Here is a 20,684-nt window from a genome sequence, read left to right as displayed (position 1 = left end):
AGAAGTTTCATTTCTGATGAGTGTGTTTTGCTTGGTGACCAGAATAGTGATGTCTTTAGCAGGGAAGTGTGAGTTTGTTGGGAACTACTCCCTAATGTGTTTGTCCCTGTTCTCCTGGCCCCGGTAGCAGTTCCCAGCTAAGAGGTTGGCTGTAATTCTTGTGTTCTTCATGCTTAACTTGGGCAGATTATTATTATTAAATAATTTGTACAACTTCTCTGAAAAATCAACATGTTTGTTATTTCCAGGTGAATTTGCCAGCGACTCAGAAACAACATAGTGACAAAAGATCAGCACTGAACATACCAATGATAGTTAAAAACTTCTAATAGAAAAAAATAGGGCCTTTAAATAAAGCACTTTTCTAGTTTAGTGCGTTTTTTTCCTTTTATGCTATGGATTAAATAATTTTTAGACTGTAACAAAACATAATTTAGCTGTGTTTGAATGCTTTCAGTAGCCTTTATCCAAGTAGTTTCTATTTAAAATGATACCAAAATCCATCTATGAAAGTGCTTTCTGCTTTGGATTAAGTGTTTTCAGAGAAAAAAAAAAAAAGTAATAGTTTATGAGAACTTTATGGGTTCTAACTTGAAAATAAGCAGAACCTGTGGGGAACTGTTTGCAATATATTACAGGTAGTTATTGCAGCAACCAGATTAATAAAACGTACTTTTTCCATTTTCTAAATGTCAGTACATGACATTGTTTCCCTCCTATTAGTTGTTGCATTTATGACTTCTGTTCATATTAAAAGTGAAAGTGATCCACAAAACCTCTCCTCAAATAACTGGATAATTCCGCCAGTAACAGTCAGTGAATCTGGAAATCTGGTATACGGGGGGGTCCCTGAAGCATCTCTTGGTTTTCTCTGTGCAGGTGTGACAGCGCTGGGCTGTGATACTGTCACCGCTCCAAGATTTTAGAGATAAACTGGTCAGAGTAACTCAGTGGGAAACCTATTAAATGGGAAGCAGCGGTTAAACTGGTTCTGTCTTGATTTAAATTGCAAATGGGGTCAACACTCTGGAGAACATAACTACGGTGGGATTACAGGACAAGCCCTCAAATCATAGAGTCCTTGATGTAGAAGGGGAGAGACAGACAGAGATCAGCCACTGCAACCCCCTGCTCAAATCTGGGTCAACTAAGAATACCAGTACAGGAAAATAAGAAGTTAAGGTAAACAAAACAAAGGTTAATAAAACCCAGTGATATAGAGAATATAGATATATTTTTTAAATAATATTTTTTCTTTTATGATTTTGTATAATGAGCAACTTGAAATATTGCAGATGTAACCATGCAACTATGGAAGAATTGGGTGAGATTATGTCATTTTCACAGATGAGGGAATTTCACAATGTTAAGAAATAAAAAGTAAAGTTTAAATGCCGTTTCAGTGTCCCTTTTGAATTGTGCGTGTTCAGAGATGTTTGAAGATGGGGAGCTCACAAGATATTTAACTTTTATATAAGCTTACAGAATTTTATTTCTAGTTTAAAGAGTTTGTCACATGATGGATTTCGTGAGTACACATTCAAGTATTGTGCTGATAAGGTTCGAAATGCGGTCATAAGAAAAGTTAGATTTGCCTTGCCAGCTAAGCCAAAATTGTTTGCTTGTTTCATTTAATAGAAGGAGAAGCAGAGAATGTGGCTCCTGAACAGCCTGCAGTATCTGAAAATGCTGAAGTACCTCATGATCTTCCACCTCAGCCCATCCAAAGGTTTGTTCCTATCATTTATTCTGTTTGAGTCAAACTATGATGTGTATGGAGATCATACAGTCAGTCCATTTGAAAACAGCAGGGAAACTTGGAACAAGACATTTCTGCTAGTGGTACCAAATAATAAATATTAGCCCACATATGCTTGCCTTTATTCATTTTCATTTCCTTCTACAAAGCAAATTTTTAACATTGTGAAGTGTTTCTGACTTATTTTCCTAATCCATGAAGTGCTTCAATGTAACAGTATTAAAATATGAGGAATACATGGAGAGCCTAATGAGAAGAACATTGCATTACATACATACAATACAATAGTATCACTTGTGAAAATAATTTTTTTTCCCATTTACTCTGCAGTGTGTACTGTTAATGCTAAATTTGTCATTAATGGTAAATAACTGTGCTGTACACAGGTTATTTTTTAGTGAGACAAAGCAAAAGGTGGTTCTGCACAGAATCATAATTTTTTTGTTTTAGGACACATTTTCTAGATTTTCCTAGACTCCTATTGGTATAACAAGCATTGCGATATTGGATTGCATACTGGGGATGTTTTCAGTGTTTTTATGCTTTGGTTAATTTACTCAGCTCGTGTGTGTACGTCTCTTCCTTCATCATCTTCTAGTGAATGAAAAATCCTCTTTGTAATTGCAGACGTATTCCCCGTCCTAGCAGTGCAAGACCAGCACCACCCCGAGTAAAACGTCAAGAAAATGCAGAGGTCTTACTTCCAGAAAGGTAAGGAATGTGGGAGATGCAGAGCAGATGTTTCTAGCTCTTGTGCCCCAATATTCTCAGATCTTCTGTGCCTCACCAGCTGCTCAACAGCTTTAGGATGGATCATCGCACTGCTCATTGACTCAGAGTGGAAAATTCAAGCCCGATTTATTTATTTTATTGTTTCTGCAAATCCCGTGCATTATCTAAAAGCTGTGGTTGGTAGTCGCATCTACAAGTTCAAAAATATACTTTTTTTTTTTTTTTGCCTTTGGGAACTCTGAAACAGATAACCATAGAACATTAATCTAAACTACGACTAGAAGAGGTCTGTGAAACGTTCAGTGAATATCCCATGTTCAAAAAAGGCTGAAACAGCCATTTGAATCTACAGACCAAATGGCTTACTTGATCTCTGATAAGTGCCAGTCACTGAAGTGGTGTGTTTAGAAGGAAAATAGACATCCTTCTGCAAGAGAGAGATGGCAAACTGTTTTCAGAGCTGGGCAGTGGATGGAAATGACAGAATTGAGGTGCTTTTAGTTGGTGCTGCTTTATTTTGTGGGAGGAAGGGAGGGCACTGCTGTCTCTTCTATTCTGCATAGATCTTAATAGGTTTGGACAGATCTTAATAGGCTTTAATTTTCGTTGTTTCTCTTGCAGGAGTGGTAGTGGTAAAACAGCCTCAAATGTGATCACAGACCAGCAGGTTCCTGATGATGATGATGACCAGTTCGTGGTGGAGGCAGCACCGCCACTGCCAGAAATGCCAGGAATGGAAATGGTCTGTTCATGTTGAAAATTACAGAACCTTTTTCCATATTTGTAACTTACTTGTTTAAGTAGCTTCTAGCTGAATATTTTTGAATAGCTGTATATTACAGCAATGCCAGCTTCTTCTAACTAAAACTCTCTTCCTGCCTGTGTAGGAGCCAGAAGTGGAGCTTGTTGAGGATGAAAAGCATGGTATGTTAGCTTTTACATATATTTTTATATATATATAGCACAAAACCATGGTTTTAAACCACATGCTGAACACTTAGAATGCTGAATTAAACAGCAAAATACCTCCTGAGGGTAGGAGCTTGCAACTTTTGCAAGAGAAAACAGAAATAATTTATCAAATGCAGTCTTGTTTAGTTGAGCAGAAGGATTTGCAACTGATGTTAAGTACAGTTTTTCTATACATCTTTAAATGTCAGCAGGATTTTTAAATCTGCATAAAAGTGATAATTTTTATTTGAGGGCCAGGTACAGCTTGTCAGCTCTGAGATACAAGATGGTGTTGGCTGTTCAAGGCAAGTTACAGAAAAGCTTTTGGAAAAACTGATGGACTGGTTCTTAACATTTTTGCTTATTTGTAACCTCAGATCTCTGATTCAGGGGGTTCCGTTATGGTTACACTGGATGTGATTTCGACAAATATAGTTATCTGTATCCAAAGATTCCTAGCAAAGGAATGTGTATATCTGTCTAGATACCTATCATGTGCAGTTCTTGAATTCTTCCAAAAGAGGGGTGCAAAAGAAAAGTCTTTTGTTAATAACAGCTCAAGGGCTTGGATCTGTACCAAGGCTCATTCAGTAGATGATACTGATGATACAGTTTGATTTTAGAGGACACTGGAGAAAACAGATGAAATAACAAATAGCTTGTATCTCAGTGATTAAGGTATATAATAGAATGCTGTTCATGTTGCTCTAAAAATTGTTTACATTGAAAAAAATTAAGGAGTTGGTTTTGGTTTTGTTGCCCGAATGTTTAAAATGATATCTTTGTTCCAACCAACGCTGAGAAATATACTGATTTTTCAACAGGTGGGCTTGTAAAAAGAATCCTAGAAACAAAGAAAGATTATGAGGCATCACAGAAATCACCAAAGACAACAGAGAGGGTAAGATGGTAATGGCCTTCATAGACCTGTGAATATTAAATATTGTAATCGTGACCTTTTTCTCTGCCTTAAATGTGTTTTTTCCATTTATGATCAAGCTTTCCTCCTTGATGCCTTGATGTGTTATGCTGCTTTTTTTCTCCACTAGTCTGTCAGATATTGTCACCTTCTCTGTGCAGTGCTCTTTCTCACCTTTAATTTTTGTGGTGTTTTTGTTTTCTTCTTTTTTAAATTTTTTTTTCCTAGTTCAATTTTCCTGGGAGCCTTCTTTAGCCTATTATTTTGTTTTCCAGAACAAGATCTGTTGTTTTCAGCCTTGCCCTAGATGTAGTAGGGCATACTCTGCATTTATACAGCTGCACCATTATTGTTTTAGTCTCTGGGTGTTTAAATTGCTCAGCAATCATTATCATTGTATAAAAAAAAAAAAAAGAAAAGGGGAACTCTGGTGTTGTTAACCATATAAAGTATTTTTGTATCACCAAATATTTCCCTCATAACGTCCTAGCATACCCCAGCATTCAGGTCTGAATATATGAAGTGATTTGATTTTTTTCCCACTATCAATAGTTTAGAATGGGAAGTTGTTGTTGTTGTTGGCTTTTTATGTTGCTTGGGTTCTTTTTGTTTTATTTTGATCGCTTAGACCCCCTGGTCAGTTGCCAAGGGGAGATGCTCCGGAGCCAACCTGATCCACGTTGGAGCAGCTTTCTGAAAACAGTAGTGACTTTTGAACCCTTGACCACTTGACTGTCTCTCTTGGCTTTATCAACTATAGTAATTTGCAATGAGTAATGGTATTATGATAGCTTATGAGGAAAGTGTACAGTGAAAAAAAAAAAATGTCCCTAAGGAACTAAAGCCATGGTGGGCAGCAGATTGTTTTGAAAACTCAGTTTGACCTTATAATCGCCTCTACAATCGGCAGCAAAAGTGACACAGTGTTAACTTTTAGGATTGGAATTTTGGGAGGGTACAATCAACAAATCTCTTCTCTTAAACAGAGATACTACCATATACTCTTGTGTCCAGTGGTAATAGGTTGTGCTGCCATACAGACCAGCCTTTTCATTTCTTTGCCAGCAAGCTGAGAAAGTTGGGATGGCAGATCAGACCCTTGGGGGAGTATCTTCCTATCTGAAGTTTGGGATTATCTGAGATCCGGGCCTGCTTGGCTGGAAGAAAATTCCTTCCAGGGCTGAGATTATAGAAATGAATGAATTAGTAAAATAGGAAAATACCTTTAGTTTTCCTGTTCACGATCTGTTATGAATAGTTACAGCTTTATCCAACTTGCTGAATTATATACCGTTTACTACAAATGTGCGACTTGTAGCGTCTGTGTACTGATCATTGAAACATGTGAAACATGTGAAAATTCACCTGCTCAAATAAGTTCTGTCTTTATATAACTTCTCGAAGAAAAGGAAGGTTAAAAGTTATGTTGCTGTTTATGCAGTAGCTCTAAAGGTGGTTACTGGAATACATATTTAGCTGGCACTTGCGAGAAAAGGAGATTCAGCTATTCCTGTTTTTGTAACTAGGTGGTGCTGTTGAATCGTCAGTCTCAAGACTAAGTTTTGGGACAGCATTCGTTGTTCATTTAATAATGCCTTCCACCAGTACATAATTGTGCTGTAGGCTGTATTGTTTGATCTTGTGTCCTGTCAACTCAGGCACTGGACATAGAAAGGGACAATGAGGGAGTGTTTACAAAACCACATGGATTTCATGCTCAGGAAGCTTCCTCTGGTGTATGTGCTAATTTTTCTGGTGCTTTTTCTGAATAAGGCTAAACGATTCCCTTTTAACCCTTAGATTTTTTAAAAATGCACACGGACAATTGCATCCTCCTACAATAACCATTTAGTCCCGTTGCCCATTTTCAGTCTCTAAAACGGTCATTCAGTCCTTGTTTGTCTTTTGTTGCATCTTTTGAAGCATTGACCTGTGTTAGCAGCACTGATAATAGACAACTAATTCTGGAAAAAAACGTGCTGACTTCCTAGTCCATCACGTGAAAACTTGCATACAACGCTGAGCTCCTGGAATATCATCTGATCTCATATCCAAGCAGCTGGCTGCAACTGCACTAGGTTTCTTTGCTGCTACTGCTTTTCAAATTATGTTGAAGAAGTTGCTGTGATCCAGGGAGGAGAAGCCTAGTTTTCCTGACAGCAGAGAGAAAAAAAATCCATGGAAAAGATGATTAAAAATGCTCGGGGTTAGTGACTGGGACTTGACAGATGTAGTACAGAAGACATGAGCTGGAGACATTACTGAATCCTGGGAATTTATTTTACAGGGTAGAGACACTGTGATGCGGGAGACAGTGAAGTAAAGAATACATTTCCAACGGGGTGTTGCCTCTGGGAATATTCTGGGGACCAGATATGCAGAGGGTGGCAGGTGGGGGTCTGGCGTGCTCGTGTGGCCGTGTATCATCTGTGAGCATGGCTCATCTCCGAGGAATGTTCCTAACATCACGAGGAAGACAGTGGCAGGACCTTTTCTTGCAAGACTGCAGACCAGCAGTTTTGGGGAGGAACAGTTGCAGGTCTGTGGAATCTCTTTGGAGAGAGGCAGCGAAAGTAATTAAAAAAGAAGGAAGGGCTTCAAGTGGTTTATTCCTGCCAAGTGGTCTCCAAGTGGAACCATGTCCTGTTGTGTTGGTGGGACTGCGAGAACGGGTCGGTGAACTCTGTGCTGTGTTCAAGTGACCGTAGGTTCTGTGCCAGGTCTGGCTCTGCAGTCTGCTGGGAAGCAGCATCCGTCTGAGATTTGACCATTTCTCCCCAGACTGTCAGCTCTTTTATTTAATTTGTTTTCCATCAAACTCTCCAGAAGAAATATCTTTTACACCAGTGTGCAACTGTATTCCAAAACATTATGCACTGGAGAGTGAAATGGAGTTATACTTCTGTATTCTGGAGTAAGATAACCAAAAGTACAGTGAAAATTGGAAAGAATTCTTGCTTTGGGAAATCATGTGTGGTGAAATGACAGTCATCCTTGTGTCTGTCAGTGAGAATGTTCATCTTTCCTTGTTTCATTAGACTATTCAATACATACGAAATGAAGGAAATATTTTCCTAGTTATATTCATTAGTCTTTAAAGCCTTGTTCTTCTGCCAGTTGGGAAAATGAAGGAAGAAAAAAATAAGTTTGTAGTCTGAGCGCTGGAACTTTTGGCTAACACTTTATTAAGTCCAATATTCAGCAATAAACTGATTAATGGATCTACCTGATTTATTATGGATTAATCAACTAGAAATTAGGTGAAGTTGGTGAATTAATACTTAATCCAAAGGTGACACCAGTGAACTCTTGGGGATGTTTCAGACCTTTACTTCTAACTACTGACTGCTGAGGAGCATTTATTTGTGTTAAAAGCATTTCTCTGAAACCTGGTATGTGCTGCATTTCCCAAACATGCATTTACTTTTTAAGAAGTTTTATAAAGAAAAAGAAGAGAAAAGGAAAGAAGACTGGGAGTTTCATAATCTAGGTTTTGCATGTGCAGAAACTTAAAATAATATACATAATTTTCAGGTCAAACAAAGAGGTCATTCTGGAAATACACAAGATTTTTGCTGTCTTGATTAGCTGTGTTCAGCCTAACAAATTCCTAAAAAGACTTCCTAAATGTATTTGTTTAGAATGTAACCCTCCAATGTTAAACAGAGAAAGAAACAGATGTTACGTTTTGTATTCCACTTCATTTATTTAATGTGCGGAAAATGTAAGCAGGTTATTAAATAGGTTAAGCAAGTGGGATCACAGAATTCCCATCTTTGCCCTACCAAATACAGTTCACAGGCTTCAGAAAAGAGGCAGCTTTGAGGTTTCTGCGAGGAACAAGTGATATTAAATAGCTTAGCACCTGGATAATATTAATGTTAATTACAAATGTGATAAATTAAGTATGCACTTCTAAGCTTAGAACAAATACAGTCATTGCTGATTCTGTTTGTTTAAAGTTCCTCAGGCCATTGATTTTTTTACATTAATCCATCAGCTGCATGACATTGGGGGTCACCTCCAGTCAGTGCAATTAGTAACGTGTCATGTTAACCAGATGTGATCGTATGTCCCACCACTTCAGTGTTTTGAAGAGGCTCAACATTCAAACCCACAACTTCTCAGCATGCTGCCAGCTTAATATGTCACAAGAAATGCTGACAGTAAAATTGAATAGGAGTTACCTGCAGAAGGGCTTTCATCTTTGTGTGACAGCTCTGTTTATGATGATGTGACATTAACACAGTGATCCGAATAAAGCTGCCGTGAGAAATTTTTGGTGCAAGCGTGGAACTTCTCAAAATTAAGAAGGGTACCCAGCAGTCTGGTTATGGACAAGCACTGTAAGAGCTTAAATTGAATGAGAGTCCTTGTTATACTACTACCAGCTCTCAGGAAAAAAACTGGTCCCCAAGTAATTGTGTTTCAAACTGAGAACACAGGATCAGGAATTTTGTCACTTTTGTGATATTCCTGCTATCACGGCTCCTTTGCTGTGGCCTTTGCACACAAAATGTTCTCTCCCGTGGGTACAGTATAGATACAACATGAGACAGCAGATGGATATGTTAAACAGAAGAGGATATATAAAAGTGCAGTGAGCTGTGATTTCCATTCCTAGGAGAGGACGCTGTGCAGCAGCTTTGTGCTGTGGGACGCAGTAGACGTGACTTTGACGTATTTCAAGAAGCTTCTCAATGGATTTGGCTGGGACATTCTTCTGGGGCATAGACCAGTGTGAAAGCAGTTATTTGACACAAGGAACATGCTTATTGCAAATTCTTTTTGAACAAGAAAGAGGCTGTTTTTTCAAGAGAAGGAGGTCGTGGACCCAGAGTTTCAGCAGGGTGAGCAGAAAAGGAAAGCTGGGCAGAACTGGTGCCCAAAATGCCACGATGGCTAAATTAATACTATCTGTTATTGTTAATTGCTGCTAGAGTTGTCTATTGGCATGTGTGTGGTCAGGCTCGTAGAATTCTGCTTAGTGTGCTGAATACTGCACCAAATATGCAAGGTTTTATGAACGCACTTTTTCCCAGCATGGACCAAATGGGAAAGAAGATAAACTGGCTCTGGAGGCTGAGGTGGGGTATTTACGTACATCTGAAAAGTCCAGCTCTTTTTAGAGGTATCAAATGTGAACTGGGCGGGGGAAGAAAAACCACCCCCCAGTCCCCTCCAAAAAAAAAAAAAATAAAGCCTCCTTTCAAGAGCTATCCTTTTATTTTCTTTTGGTGCCTTCCAACTTAGAAACGGGTCAGGCTAACTCTAGTAAATCTAATGGTAAAGAACATTGTGTCTCCGATTCCTTGGCCTGTTACTGAACTCGGTACCTGGCATAAGCAGGAAAAGCATCCTGTTCATTTGAAATGATTTAACATTTACTATTCTCCCTGTGTTTCTGTGAAAGTGTTTCTTATGGTGATCCCTAGAGGATAGTTACAATCTACTTTAAATGCAGGCTCTGTAAAAACCAGGAAAAGAAAACACCCTTTATGATAAAAAAATATTTTGTACAATAAAAAACCCCCACTTTGTTGTTTTTGCATTGAATGTATCAAAATTACTTGTCCAAAATGAAGTTTCTGTCCTGTCCCATAGAAAAAGGTAGGGGGAAAATTGTGTAGTTCAATAAAACTATGATTACTTGGGTCTGTTTTCATAATGAGGCAAAATACAATAGTTAAAAGGGGCTGTAGAAACTATTAAGTGCCTGATGGATGTTTGTTCTAATTTGATTCATATTTTAAAACTGTTAATTTTTTTAAAACGGAAACAAAGGAGAAACTATATAAAAGTAAGCAAATACTGTCTCTAGAAATAAACTTGTCAAACAGTGAGGGAAAACAAATATCATCTCTTTAGCTTAGTAGATGTCAGGCACTTCAAATGCCCTCAGCAGCCCAGCTATAGGATGGATGTCTTGTGAATGATCCGTTTTATGGAGCTGTGCACACCGCAATATTTATACTAATTGCTTTAGCGAGGGTAAATTAAACACAAGTGCATTCTGGTGGGTTCTGGAGCCCTGTTGAAAATTTCCCCTTCACTGAAGAAAAAGAAAATTCTTGGTTTTTAATTTCTTGGGTCTGCATCCGAGTCCACGTTGTGTTCTGTTCGCATTGAGGTAATGGGAAAGGCAGACTTTTTCCCAGGAATCCAAAATAAACATTTATCTTGGTGCCTTATGAAAAACATGAAGGAAAGGAAGTGTGTTGGGTCTACAGAAGTGATATAGGCTTTTATAGGGGGGTAATTTATTGATTCTTGGGCTTTTGTGAAAGGAGAGTTCATTGAGGTGTACGGCCTAATTAAATAGACTGGAACAATTCTGATTCTGGCCTTTTTCTTAAAACTGAATATATCCTGTTACGTGTTTGTGCAGAATGAGCAAAGGTGGCATTCAGGACTGTTACCACCCACGTTGCCTGTTGTAATAAACCATCTGCCATAATTCTTAGTGATTTAAAAGAGTGTCCCACGTAGATTTTTTAATGCATAACTGTAATTATGAAACTGAGAACAGACAGTATGGCCTTTTAACCCCCCTTAATTACTTATAATCAGCAATAGGTGGCAAAGCTTGAGTTTTTCGTGGTGATAATTCTCTGTCCTGAGCTCAGCGTTCTGTGGACTGCAGGAAATATAACACGGTGTCTTGGTAGAACAAGTGTTAGTGAAAGAAAGGATCAATGGGTATTTTTTAACTCGTGTGAGGAGGGACAACAATGTGCCAGCTGAGCTACTGCACCTTCAGGTGTTGGGAAATTTGTCTTGGGACCTTGAAATTTAAGTGCTTCTCTTCAGAGAGAGATATACTAAAAAACTCTTGGATGTTCTTTCACCATTTAGATATATAGTACATGTTTCAAAGACACTTTTTAAACAAGCCTGTTGATGTACCTGTTTAAGTCTGATTAGTATTTAATTGTGGTAATATGTTTCAGTACTTGAAATAGCTTTTGATGGGATAATATTTAGTCCTTCTGTCAGTTTTGAAGAATTGAACTACACAAAGAGTGTGCTGGAGTTACAAGGGCACTAAAATTATTTTTGAATATTTACTAATACACTTAAAAGGCATCTTGCACATTCGTAGAAAATATTCCACAGTCTTTTATTTCCACCTGAGCTTTTCGAGCAGCTGTGTATTTTAGCATGGCATATTTCAAATTGTTAGCTGGATCTATGTTTTAATGTATACAATTCTCATTTGCTTGTTTACTGAATTGTGGGATTTTTCACTTATTTCTTATTTTCACACCATATTTGCTGGTGTTGAGAAGTGTGGCTGATGGGACTGTCTGGGTATTGGGGAGATCATGCCAGCATTACAAGAACATAAACCACTGAACTTGGCATTTGGAAAATAAAAATGAAGTATTCTTCAGGTTTTCACACACCCAACTATATCCTCAGATAATGGACTGGCTGAGTCTTCTTGCTTCTCAGATGGTTGTATTTGAAAAAAATTCCTGATCTCTTGGCTGTTGCTTCTTATAAGGGGTGGCAGGGAGGTAAGTGGTAAGTGCACTTGAGAGGAGAGGAAAAACAGAGCGAAAGGACTTCTTCTAGGAAGCTGTTGGTTATGATAGTGCTGCTCTGCTGCTGAACTGAAGGTGATTTTCTTTATATGTAACTTCCCAGTTAGGTGTGGGAAGTATGTGCCATGGGTTGAGCCTTCTCTACGGCTTTGATGGCGCACAACACGTAGCAAGAACTTGACTAGGAAAAATGAGTTGGAATAGAGAGCAACACTGTGAGACTGCAGATCTGTTCATACATGTTTACTAGCTGCAGCAAGACAGTGGGGCAAAAGAATATTTCCAGGAGAGAAACTCTTGCCAACCTGAGATGTTGCTGAGCCTGAGGAAATGGCTGATGTGCAGGACCCCATTCTGTCATCTGTGCCTTCAGGGGCACTTGGGCAAAAGCTTTCTTCTCTTGGGAGCTGCAAGGTCAACAGGGAGAGAAGCTTGATGACGTGGATGGAAATGCCGTTGGCCGTTGTGCTCAGAGCTTTGCCAAGGAGGAGACCCAGGGGAAAAGATCTGCTCCTCACTGAGTGGCTCCTGGTTGGGTTGCTCCTGGTTGAGTTGATCACTGCAGGGCTTCCTGGTTGAGTTGCTCTTCATAGAGTGGTACCTGGTTGGGTTGCTCCTGATTGGGTTGCTCCTTGTTGAGTTGCTCCTGGTTAGGTTGCTCTTCACTGAGTGCCTCCTGGTTGGGTTGCTCATTGAGTTGCTCCTTGTTGAGCTGATCACTGGAGGGGTTCCTGGTTGGGTTGGTCCTGGTTGAGCTGATCACTGCGGGGGTTCTACACTACTCTTCCGAGCAGCTGTGCTTGGAACGGGGGTGCTCAACAGTTCTTGGGGGATGAAATGGGTCAAGACGCAGCGTTTTCATCTTTGCATCCTGAAGGGTAGCAAACACATGGATGGCTCCGGAAAGTATCTAAATAATGTGTTTTATGTAATGGAGTATAATGAAACACCTGCTTCTATGAGAGAAGTATGGATTGAGTAAGAAGGAATTAAGATGAGTGTTATTTTTAATAGTTTAGCCAGCACTCATGAATTGACTTAGGAAGCGAAGGTCACAAGTTCAGTAGCATTTGTCACTTCAGCCCAGTTCCTAATTAAACAACTTTAACATTATAAAATTGCAGTAAACTCAGAAGTCCCACAGTTCTCATGCACTGCGTGTGTGGTAAAACACAAGCATCAGACGTAAGTAAATCACAGCCTTCAAATCTTTAGAAGTATTTTTCAAAAATGTATATATATATATATATATATCTGAGTTCACTGGTAAGCCAAGGGCTGCTGAAATGTGTTTGGCAGCAGTCCCTGCTGCCAGCTGAACAAACAGTTCACAGCTCGCACAGGAAGACAGGCCCATGGGGTGGGAGGGCAGGAGGGGACAGCGTGGTAGATTTGGTGTCCCAGCACGAGAGGACACTGCCACCTCTGTGTTTATCCAGCCGCTGGGAACTCTGCTTAGGAACTGGTTGATCCTGCGGTTGGGGTGGTAGGGAAAGAGCTTTCTAGTCTTCTGGTATACGCTAAATGAGCAAAATTACTCTAAATAAACTTTAGTTAAAGTTTGGTGTGTCTTAAAGAAAACACTCAGTTTGGGAATTTGACCTGCGGGGCTCTTGGAAAGAAATAAAAAATTAGGCTGTTTTTCTTGAAGGGGGAGAAAAAGCAGCAGATGATTCTTGAATGGTGATTGTTGTTTTCAGGGAAGGCTTTCCTGGAATAAGGTTATTACGGTGTGTTAGCAACGTGGCATCATTTTGCTCTTTTTATGGCACCCTTTTGCTCCTCGTGACTTCGCCACTGTACCAAACACTTTCCCCATATTTAACTTGCAGTAAGCCAGGAGGCTTCGGGAGATTGACCACAGAGACTCTGCTGGCTGCACATGAGGGAAGTGCACACCAGACCGAATTATTTTTGAGCAGTAGAGTTTATTGAGGCCACATCTGCAGCCTGCATGATTTTACAACCACTGTTAACAGAAGTACAAGGCACGGAATAACCGCCGTCTATTTGAGCCGTGCAGCGTGAAGTGCTATTATTAGGAGCCGGCGATCCAGATGCAGACAGTGGAGGGGGAGAAGCATCCTGAAGGGACCGATTTGGAGAACCAGGAGGAGGCCGTGCCCTTCAGCATCTGCCGTAGCCCCCGAGTAGCAGCAAAACAGCGTGGCAAGCAGGTCCAATGAACATTTATGGTGCGGTAGCCTGTAACGTGAGCGGGGATGCTTCCGCTTCTCCAAATTGCTGCCTTTCAGGTTTCAGAATCCTCTTTCTGCAGAGTTTAACATGACCGGTTTTTCAGTGTCGTTATGCACGATGACCTGCAGCAGTCCTGGGTAAATGCCAACGCACCAAGTGCTGGGGCAGGACTCTGGAGTGAGGTCGGGACAGTCCAGCCTTGCCCCACAGAGCGGGCAGGGGGAGGATGGATGGATGGATGGGTGTGTGATTTACACAGCAAACATGTTGGCAGCCAGTGGTAGCAGCAGATTGATAACTACAAGTGTTGTTGAGTATTACATGTCTGTTAAGGGCTTCTGTTCAATGATTAAGCCACAGAAATTTCCCTGTAAATGTATAGAAATAAGTTGCAGTGAGACTGAATGAGAAGGAGGTTCCCTCTCCCTGCACCCACTGCTTTGGGAAAGATCATGTCAAAAATGAGAACATCAGTGAGATCATTTAGGGGGTGCAATGCTAATTATACTTTTGTGCACTTGTGATCTGAAGAGCAATTTAATTTTGCTGATGCTGTTGCAGAGCTTTGTAGCAGCCCCAGTAGCAGTGTTGGTCTGGACGTGGCAGCTTTCTGCTCATCTGTTGCTGGACTGTTGCTTCATTTCTTCTCTTTCCTGTAGACTGTCCTAAACGTTTATCCAGATCCTTCACCATTGGCAGCCTCTAAAACTTTCTTCATTAAGTGCCTCATGTGCAACACACGTTTTTCCAAGTTTTGATGCTTTCCTTCTTCATCCTTTCTATCAGGAGAAGCCCTTTGTGTCGGAAGCAGCTCGGAAGAGAGAGAGAGACTTGGTAGCCAAAGAAATTGAGAAGTTTCAGGTGTCTATTCAGACTCTGTGCCGGAATGCGCTTACGCTTGGCAGGATCATGGATTACATGCAGGAAGACATGGATGCCATGAAGAACGAGCTGCAGATGTGGCGGCAGGAGAACAGGCAGCATGCAGAAGCTCTGCAGAAAGAGCAAAGGTGAGTGTGCCCAGGGACAGTTTGCTTTCTCTCTCGAGACAAATTTCTGTTTTTAGGAGAGGGAAGAGTTTTTCTCCCTTTTTCCAAGCAAATTTGTCATCATTTTTGTGGTTTGGGGAATTTTTTTTGCAGTCTTTTTTTTTTTAAGTGTTAAAGTCTTAAGAGCTTTTCAGCTCAATTTCATATGAAGTAGATGACAGCAGAGATGCAAATGTTTATGTGAGGTGAGATGGCCTGATGCTTTGTTTTCTTTTTCTCACAACTATAGAAGAAGCAATAGGGGTAGAACCCGGTAAACAAACTAGGTTTTGCATCAGGACTAGCAGTGGGTTCCCGAGTCACAACCTGCTCTCTTTGTGCCACTGAATTAGTGTGTTCTTGCACTGGTGTTAATAACAGTTGTTGTCGTCTGTACAAGATTAAAAAACAACACTGAAAAGCCAGGAGATTGAAGGTAAGGTGCACAATAGATACAAGGAGATCAAGCCTAGAAACAGTTTCTTTGGCCTTACTTGTCTCACCAATCGGTCTTTATGCTCCTTGAAAACAGAACGTCCCTTCCAGTTGTGTGTCCTCTGGTCTTAAACATGAGTTAGATAGCGATCTTCTTGGATTCACAGTCAGCCTAGATAGGTTTGCTGCTCGCTAGATCCATGTGCTTTATTCATGCAGAAGCAAGTATGCATGGTATTCTTAGCTAATTCCTATCTTGGTAGGTAGCAACGTGTTAAATGTTGGAAATTTACAGCCGCTGGCTTAGTCCAGTGCTGGGGTGGGAATTAGGGCTTTGGTTCACATATAAAGTGTAATGATGTTAATTCCTTGCACTTACATAGCACCTTCTATCCCAAAACCTTGACAGGCATTAAAACTCTGGTTGGCCTCATAATGCACCATCCCTGCAAAGAGAGAGGAAATGGTGTTTGGCTTTATTTTCAAGTTGGAGAAACTGAGGCAATGACTCACTCGCCTTTGCGCCACACCTAGTGACAGGGAGTAAGTCTCGGGCTTTTCTCCAGGTATGTGCTTGCTCAGTGCGTCCCCTCTGGCCTCACTGAACAAGTCATTTATACTTCAGCTGGTTTCTCAGCCCAGCAGCTGTATGTGCTTCACTGGACACATATGTTCTGCTGAGTTCCCAGGCACGGTGTGCTGAGGACCAGACTGTCTCCTTGACGTTGGTGCAGAAGGAGAGGGGAAATGGAAAGAAGGAACTACCCAGCTGGTTTTGTTTGCAGATTTATGTCAAGCCAAGCTTGACAATGGCCAAGCTGTTGTGTGCGAGGCTGCGGGCAGGCTGGCATCGCCTCAGCAGAGCTACTCGGTTCCCTTTTGTGAACTAAGATTGCTGCAGCTTATCCCTGCACTCTGCAAAATTTCCTAAGAGATCCTAATCACATCAGTGTAGTGCTAAGGCCTGTCCAGTCCTTCAGCAAAGAATTATAGAGTATCAGACATGAAGAAGACAATGCTTCCCATATGTACTAGAATTTGGATGCGTGTCTTTGTTTTCTTTGCTTCTGTGCAAGACAATTGAAGGATCCCATTGGGGAAATGTTAGTGCAGTTTCTAGTGATGCTTTCTGTGATTTATGCTAATGTGGGAGAAAGGAGGGGAAAACTAAATGATGTTGAGATGCTGACTTTAGCTAATGAGTCCTCAAAGTGACCGGGTAATCCAGAATGACAGCAGGCTAGTTCAGTCTGTCATTTCCCTGGCCGTTCAGCGTTCCTGAAGATCAGCAAAGCATTACGGAAAGGGGAACAGCCCCATTCACATAAGATGCCTCAGTGTACTTGTGGTTTTTTAGAACAAGATTTATTAAATTTTCTATCAGGGTAGGATTGCCTGCCCTTGTCAGCAGCCAGCAATGGGTCAGTTTTCCTATACCTTGCCTCTTTTCAGACATCTACATGCCATAGCTTGGTGCTGCTGGCAGCTGCTGGTTTGTTGTAGGAAATAGCTGGTAGCAGGCCAGCAACCTCCACAGCAGTTGTATTTGTCCCTCTCTGCCACTGCTTCTGTCCTTTAAGCTCTTGTGGTGAGGCCCAGGAGGATGGTTGTTACCATGTGTACCATGGTAGGACCCAGGGGCCCCTGTAAAAGCTGGGTGTCTTTAAATCATAGAACAGTTTGGGTCAGAATGGGCTTTTAAAGGTCATCTGGTCCAACCCCACTGCCATGGACATCGTGCACTAAACCAGGTCGCTCAAAGTTCCATCCAACCTGACTTTGAACACTTTCCAAAGATGGGGCATCCACAGCTTCTCTGGTCCTTGTTGGGGTATATCCCGCAGAGTCAAGTGCTGCTTCATCCCTGGGCCAGCTGGCTGCAGCTTTTGGCTGGGTGAAATGAAAGAAGTGCTTGACATGTCTATAGTGTGGTGTGAAATAACTGCAAAGCAAAGAGATTTTAGTGGAAAAGCTAAATTAGCCAAGAAGTGATTCTTAACTGTTGGATTGCGAGTGATCTCTCTTCAACAATATTCCTTCTCTGTCCATGTTGTTAGCTTTGTGCTTCTTATTCTACACTTTCTTTCAGGAACGGTCGGCACAACTTAAATTCTTTGCCAGTTTTCAGGTCTTGAATGTACTTTTTTTGGAGGCTTAAGTAACTCAAAGCAGCATAATGTTTCCAATAACATCAGGCTCTTTGTGTGTCTTTCAGCATCACAGACAGTGCTGTAGAACCATTAAAAGCTGATCTGGCTGAACTGGAACAGTTGATTAAAGACCAGCAAGACAAGATCTGTGCTGTAAAAGCTAATATTTTAAAGAACGAAGAAAAAATCCGGAGGATGGTTCTTAGCATAAACCTATCTTCAAGAAGGTGAAGAAGAGGGGAAAAAAAAAAAAAAAGCCTTGGGACTGACCGACATTCCTACCAAATGAAAACAAAATAGTGGAGAAGACTAAGATATGCCTTGTTTAGATATAAAATGTTTAGGGACCAGAAGCCTTTAAATTATATGAAATCCCATTGTTGCATTGATCTTTAGATGTTGCTGTTACCCAGGATAAAATTATATTCCTTTGAATGCTCACGTTGCAGAGCTATTAAAATAATTTGTTTGTTTATTTGTGAACTGCTGATACTTGCTTACCGGGTGTTCACAGCTTCTTTCCCTCCCTGGCCTGTTGAACACAGTTTCTGAGCTGCTTCCTTCTGCATCTTCTCCTCATTTCCACTGAGGTTACTGTTGAACACGCTGTCATGAAAAATGGGTATTGGATACTTCTTTTGCCCTCTGGAAAAAAAAAAAAAAACCAAAACATTCCAAGCTCCTGCAGGCCAGAAGGTTCCTGAATCCTGTTTGTTATTAACAGGCAAAATTATCTACAAAACAATGCCACAAGATCAAGAAGTAAAGCCTTGTGTAGCTTGCAGTTCTTTGCATCATTACAGAGATGATGTCATGTTTTCAAAGCTATCAGGAATCTTATAGGGAACAGCTGAAAATGCAATACAAGCATCACCATGTAAGGGAGCAGAAGTATTTTATCTGCACAGGTGTTAATTCCATTTTTATTGCATATGTTCATTTGGAAAGGATCAATTAAAGTACCTGTTTCCTCCCAAATGCATGTTCCTGTAACTTTTTGTATGTGAATAATTCCACTGATTTTTTTTTTTTTTAGTTAGCTGCAGATGTCTGTACTGTTTTCCTAATGACCTCTTGAGTGTACTGCACATTAGAGTTCAGCTTTACTTATTCCTAAATCTGCAAAGTGTATTAGTGTAGACGCAACTATCTGACACTGCACTGAGCACAGAAGGCTTTAGTCCCCTGCAAGGCTGTTCTCTCCAGACTTTGATAATGTGCGAGCACATTTTCTCCTCCCGTGTTGTTTGGGTTGTGTATGAAGTGCTAGTGTCCTTTTATTTTCCTTCTTTGACTGGCAAATCTCTGGGTTGTTTTTTGTTTTGTTTTCTTCTTGGTTTCTTTTCCTGGTACCTGGACCGTGAAAAACCTACCAGAGACATCATCACCAAGTAACGTGAGTATTGAGTGTGCTACATACGGACAGTGTAAAGGGCAGGATGCTTTGCTGCATGGGAGTTTGGTGGGGCTGGAGTGGAACTAGGGGACTTGTGAAGGAAGAGGAAAAAATATTCTCATCTGTTCTTAACAGCACATGACACTATGTTCTTTGGTTTTGAATTGTCACTTCGATTTTTTTTAAATTTTTTTTTTTTTTTTTTTTAATTTCAATATGTGAACTTAAATGCTGAAGCAATATTCTGGGTAGGGTCCAGAGAGGCAGGACCCCTGCAGTGACCCTGCCCTGCATTGCTTCTCACCCAGGGCTGGAGCCTGCCCACTGCGTCTTGGGTCTCATCACACGAAGGAAAAAGGGCTCAGGATGTCTGCCACCCCAGAGCCCAAGCCCGCATGGTCAATAGGGAACTCTGGAGCAGTTTGAGTGCCCCTTCCCTTCTCTCTTTACATACCTGCATCAACAAATCCAGGTTGGATCCCTGAGATCTCTGAGCCTCTGGTCCTTCGGTGCTTCTGTTGCTGCTGCTGGAAGCCACCCTTTGAAAGCGCAGAGAGATTTGTCACCTGTCCCTCAGCCTTTGTCACCCCCTTGGTGCCTTTCCCGCGCCCCTTCTGCATCCAGACAAGACCAGCGTGGTGCTGCTGGAGTGTGGGGCCGGCAGGAGAGCAGTGAGAGGAGACCAGCAGCGCGGTGTTTCAAGTGTTCTCCAGGGACATGAAGTGACTTCAGCTCTGCCCTGCGTTAAACAGGATTTAAATAATGACTTTTCCTTTCCCTCAGCTACTCCATTTCACAAAGTTCCCTTCACCAGGCTCCGTCTCCTTGTCCCGTGTGCTCTTCACGTGATGACATGACCCATGCATTCATCTGTCCTTGTGTTTAGAAGTGACTGGCCCTTGAATTGGGGTGAAAACCTAGGGCTCATGTAAACCTAGAGGCACTGATTTGGTTCCTGGGAGAACTTAGGGATGACTTCTTGCACCTTTATGTACCTGTTTACAGATGCTTTTTGCATCAAATATAACTTCAAACAAGAAATCGGTTAGTGTTAGGGTTTAATAACATGTCTAACGTTTTCTGCAGCTGCAGCTGGCTCTCTGTCTAGGTGTGCTTTGTTCTCCAGTGTGACGAGATGGGGCTAGTGCCCTGGAGCTGAGGCTTGGTTTAATTTTAAAGGCAGCTTGAGGATGCAGCAGCAAAAAAAGCAAATAAACAGCTGTGCCTCCTGAAGGGGAAAGGAACCTCTCTGAAAACGAATAGAGAAGAGCATCTGCGTGCGCATCTGCCTGCGTCTCTCTTGCACACGATGCCTCGCCCGTGCCTTGGGCTTGCATTTCAGCTTGTGGGTGGTTCATTAGCAAAGGAAACTTTGCGAGCGCGGTGGTTTGGGGTTTAGAACCCTTACATTGTCAGGCCCCTCTGGCGCTAATGGAGCCTGACAGTTCTGGGAAGCAGGGCTTGTATTTCACAACATGCCTGACATTCCTCTCTCATGCAGGTTGGAGGTGGCTGCCAGCCCCCCTGGGTTAGGGCTGGGGAACTTTTCTCATTTGATAAGGTAGAGC

General features: G+C 41.2%; 1 protein-coding gene across 4 annotated transcripts in view; it reads left to right on the top strand.

Moving 5' to 3' along the window:
- TRAF3IP1 (TRAF3 interacting protein 1) overlaps positions 1-19,118 on the top strand; it is a 43,484-nt gene extending 24,366 nt beyond the window's left edge. For 3 of the 4 annotated variants that reach the window (XM_065637589.1, XM_065637590.1, XM_065637587.1), the window contains 7 exons: positions 1,639-1,729; positions 2,387-2,470; positions 3,113-3,233; positions 3,379-3,415; positions 4,267-4,343; positions 14,894-15,117; positions 17,786-18,640. In XM_065637589.1, the coding sequence (XP_065493661.1) occupies positions 1,639-1,729; positions 2,387-2,470; positions 3,113-3,233; positions 3,379-3,415; positions 4,267-4,343; positions 14,894-15,117; positions 17,786-17,951 (800 nt within the window). In that variant the 3' untranslated portion in view covers positions 17,952-18,640. Of the gene's footprint in view, positions 1-1,638; positions 1,730-2,386; positions 2,471-3,112; positions 3,234-3,378; positions 3,416-4,266; positions 4,344-14,893; positions 15,118-17,785; positions 18,641-19,096 lie in introns of those variants that run through there. The other variant, XR_010606384.1, reaches the window with a different exon arrangement.
- The last annotated feature ends 1,566 nt before the right edge of the window (positions 19,119-20,684 follow it).

This window comes from Caloenas nicobarica, chromosome 6 (assembly GCF_036013445.1).
Source record: "Caloenas nicobarica isolate bCalNic1 chromosome 6, bCalNic1.hap1, whole genome shotgun sequence".
NCBI classification, from domain to species: Eukaryota; Metazoa; Chordata; class Aves; order Columbiformes; family Columbidae; genus Caloenas; species Caloenas nicobarica.
This window is presented reverse-complemented; position numbering and strand designations above follow the sequence as displayed.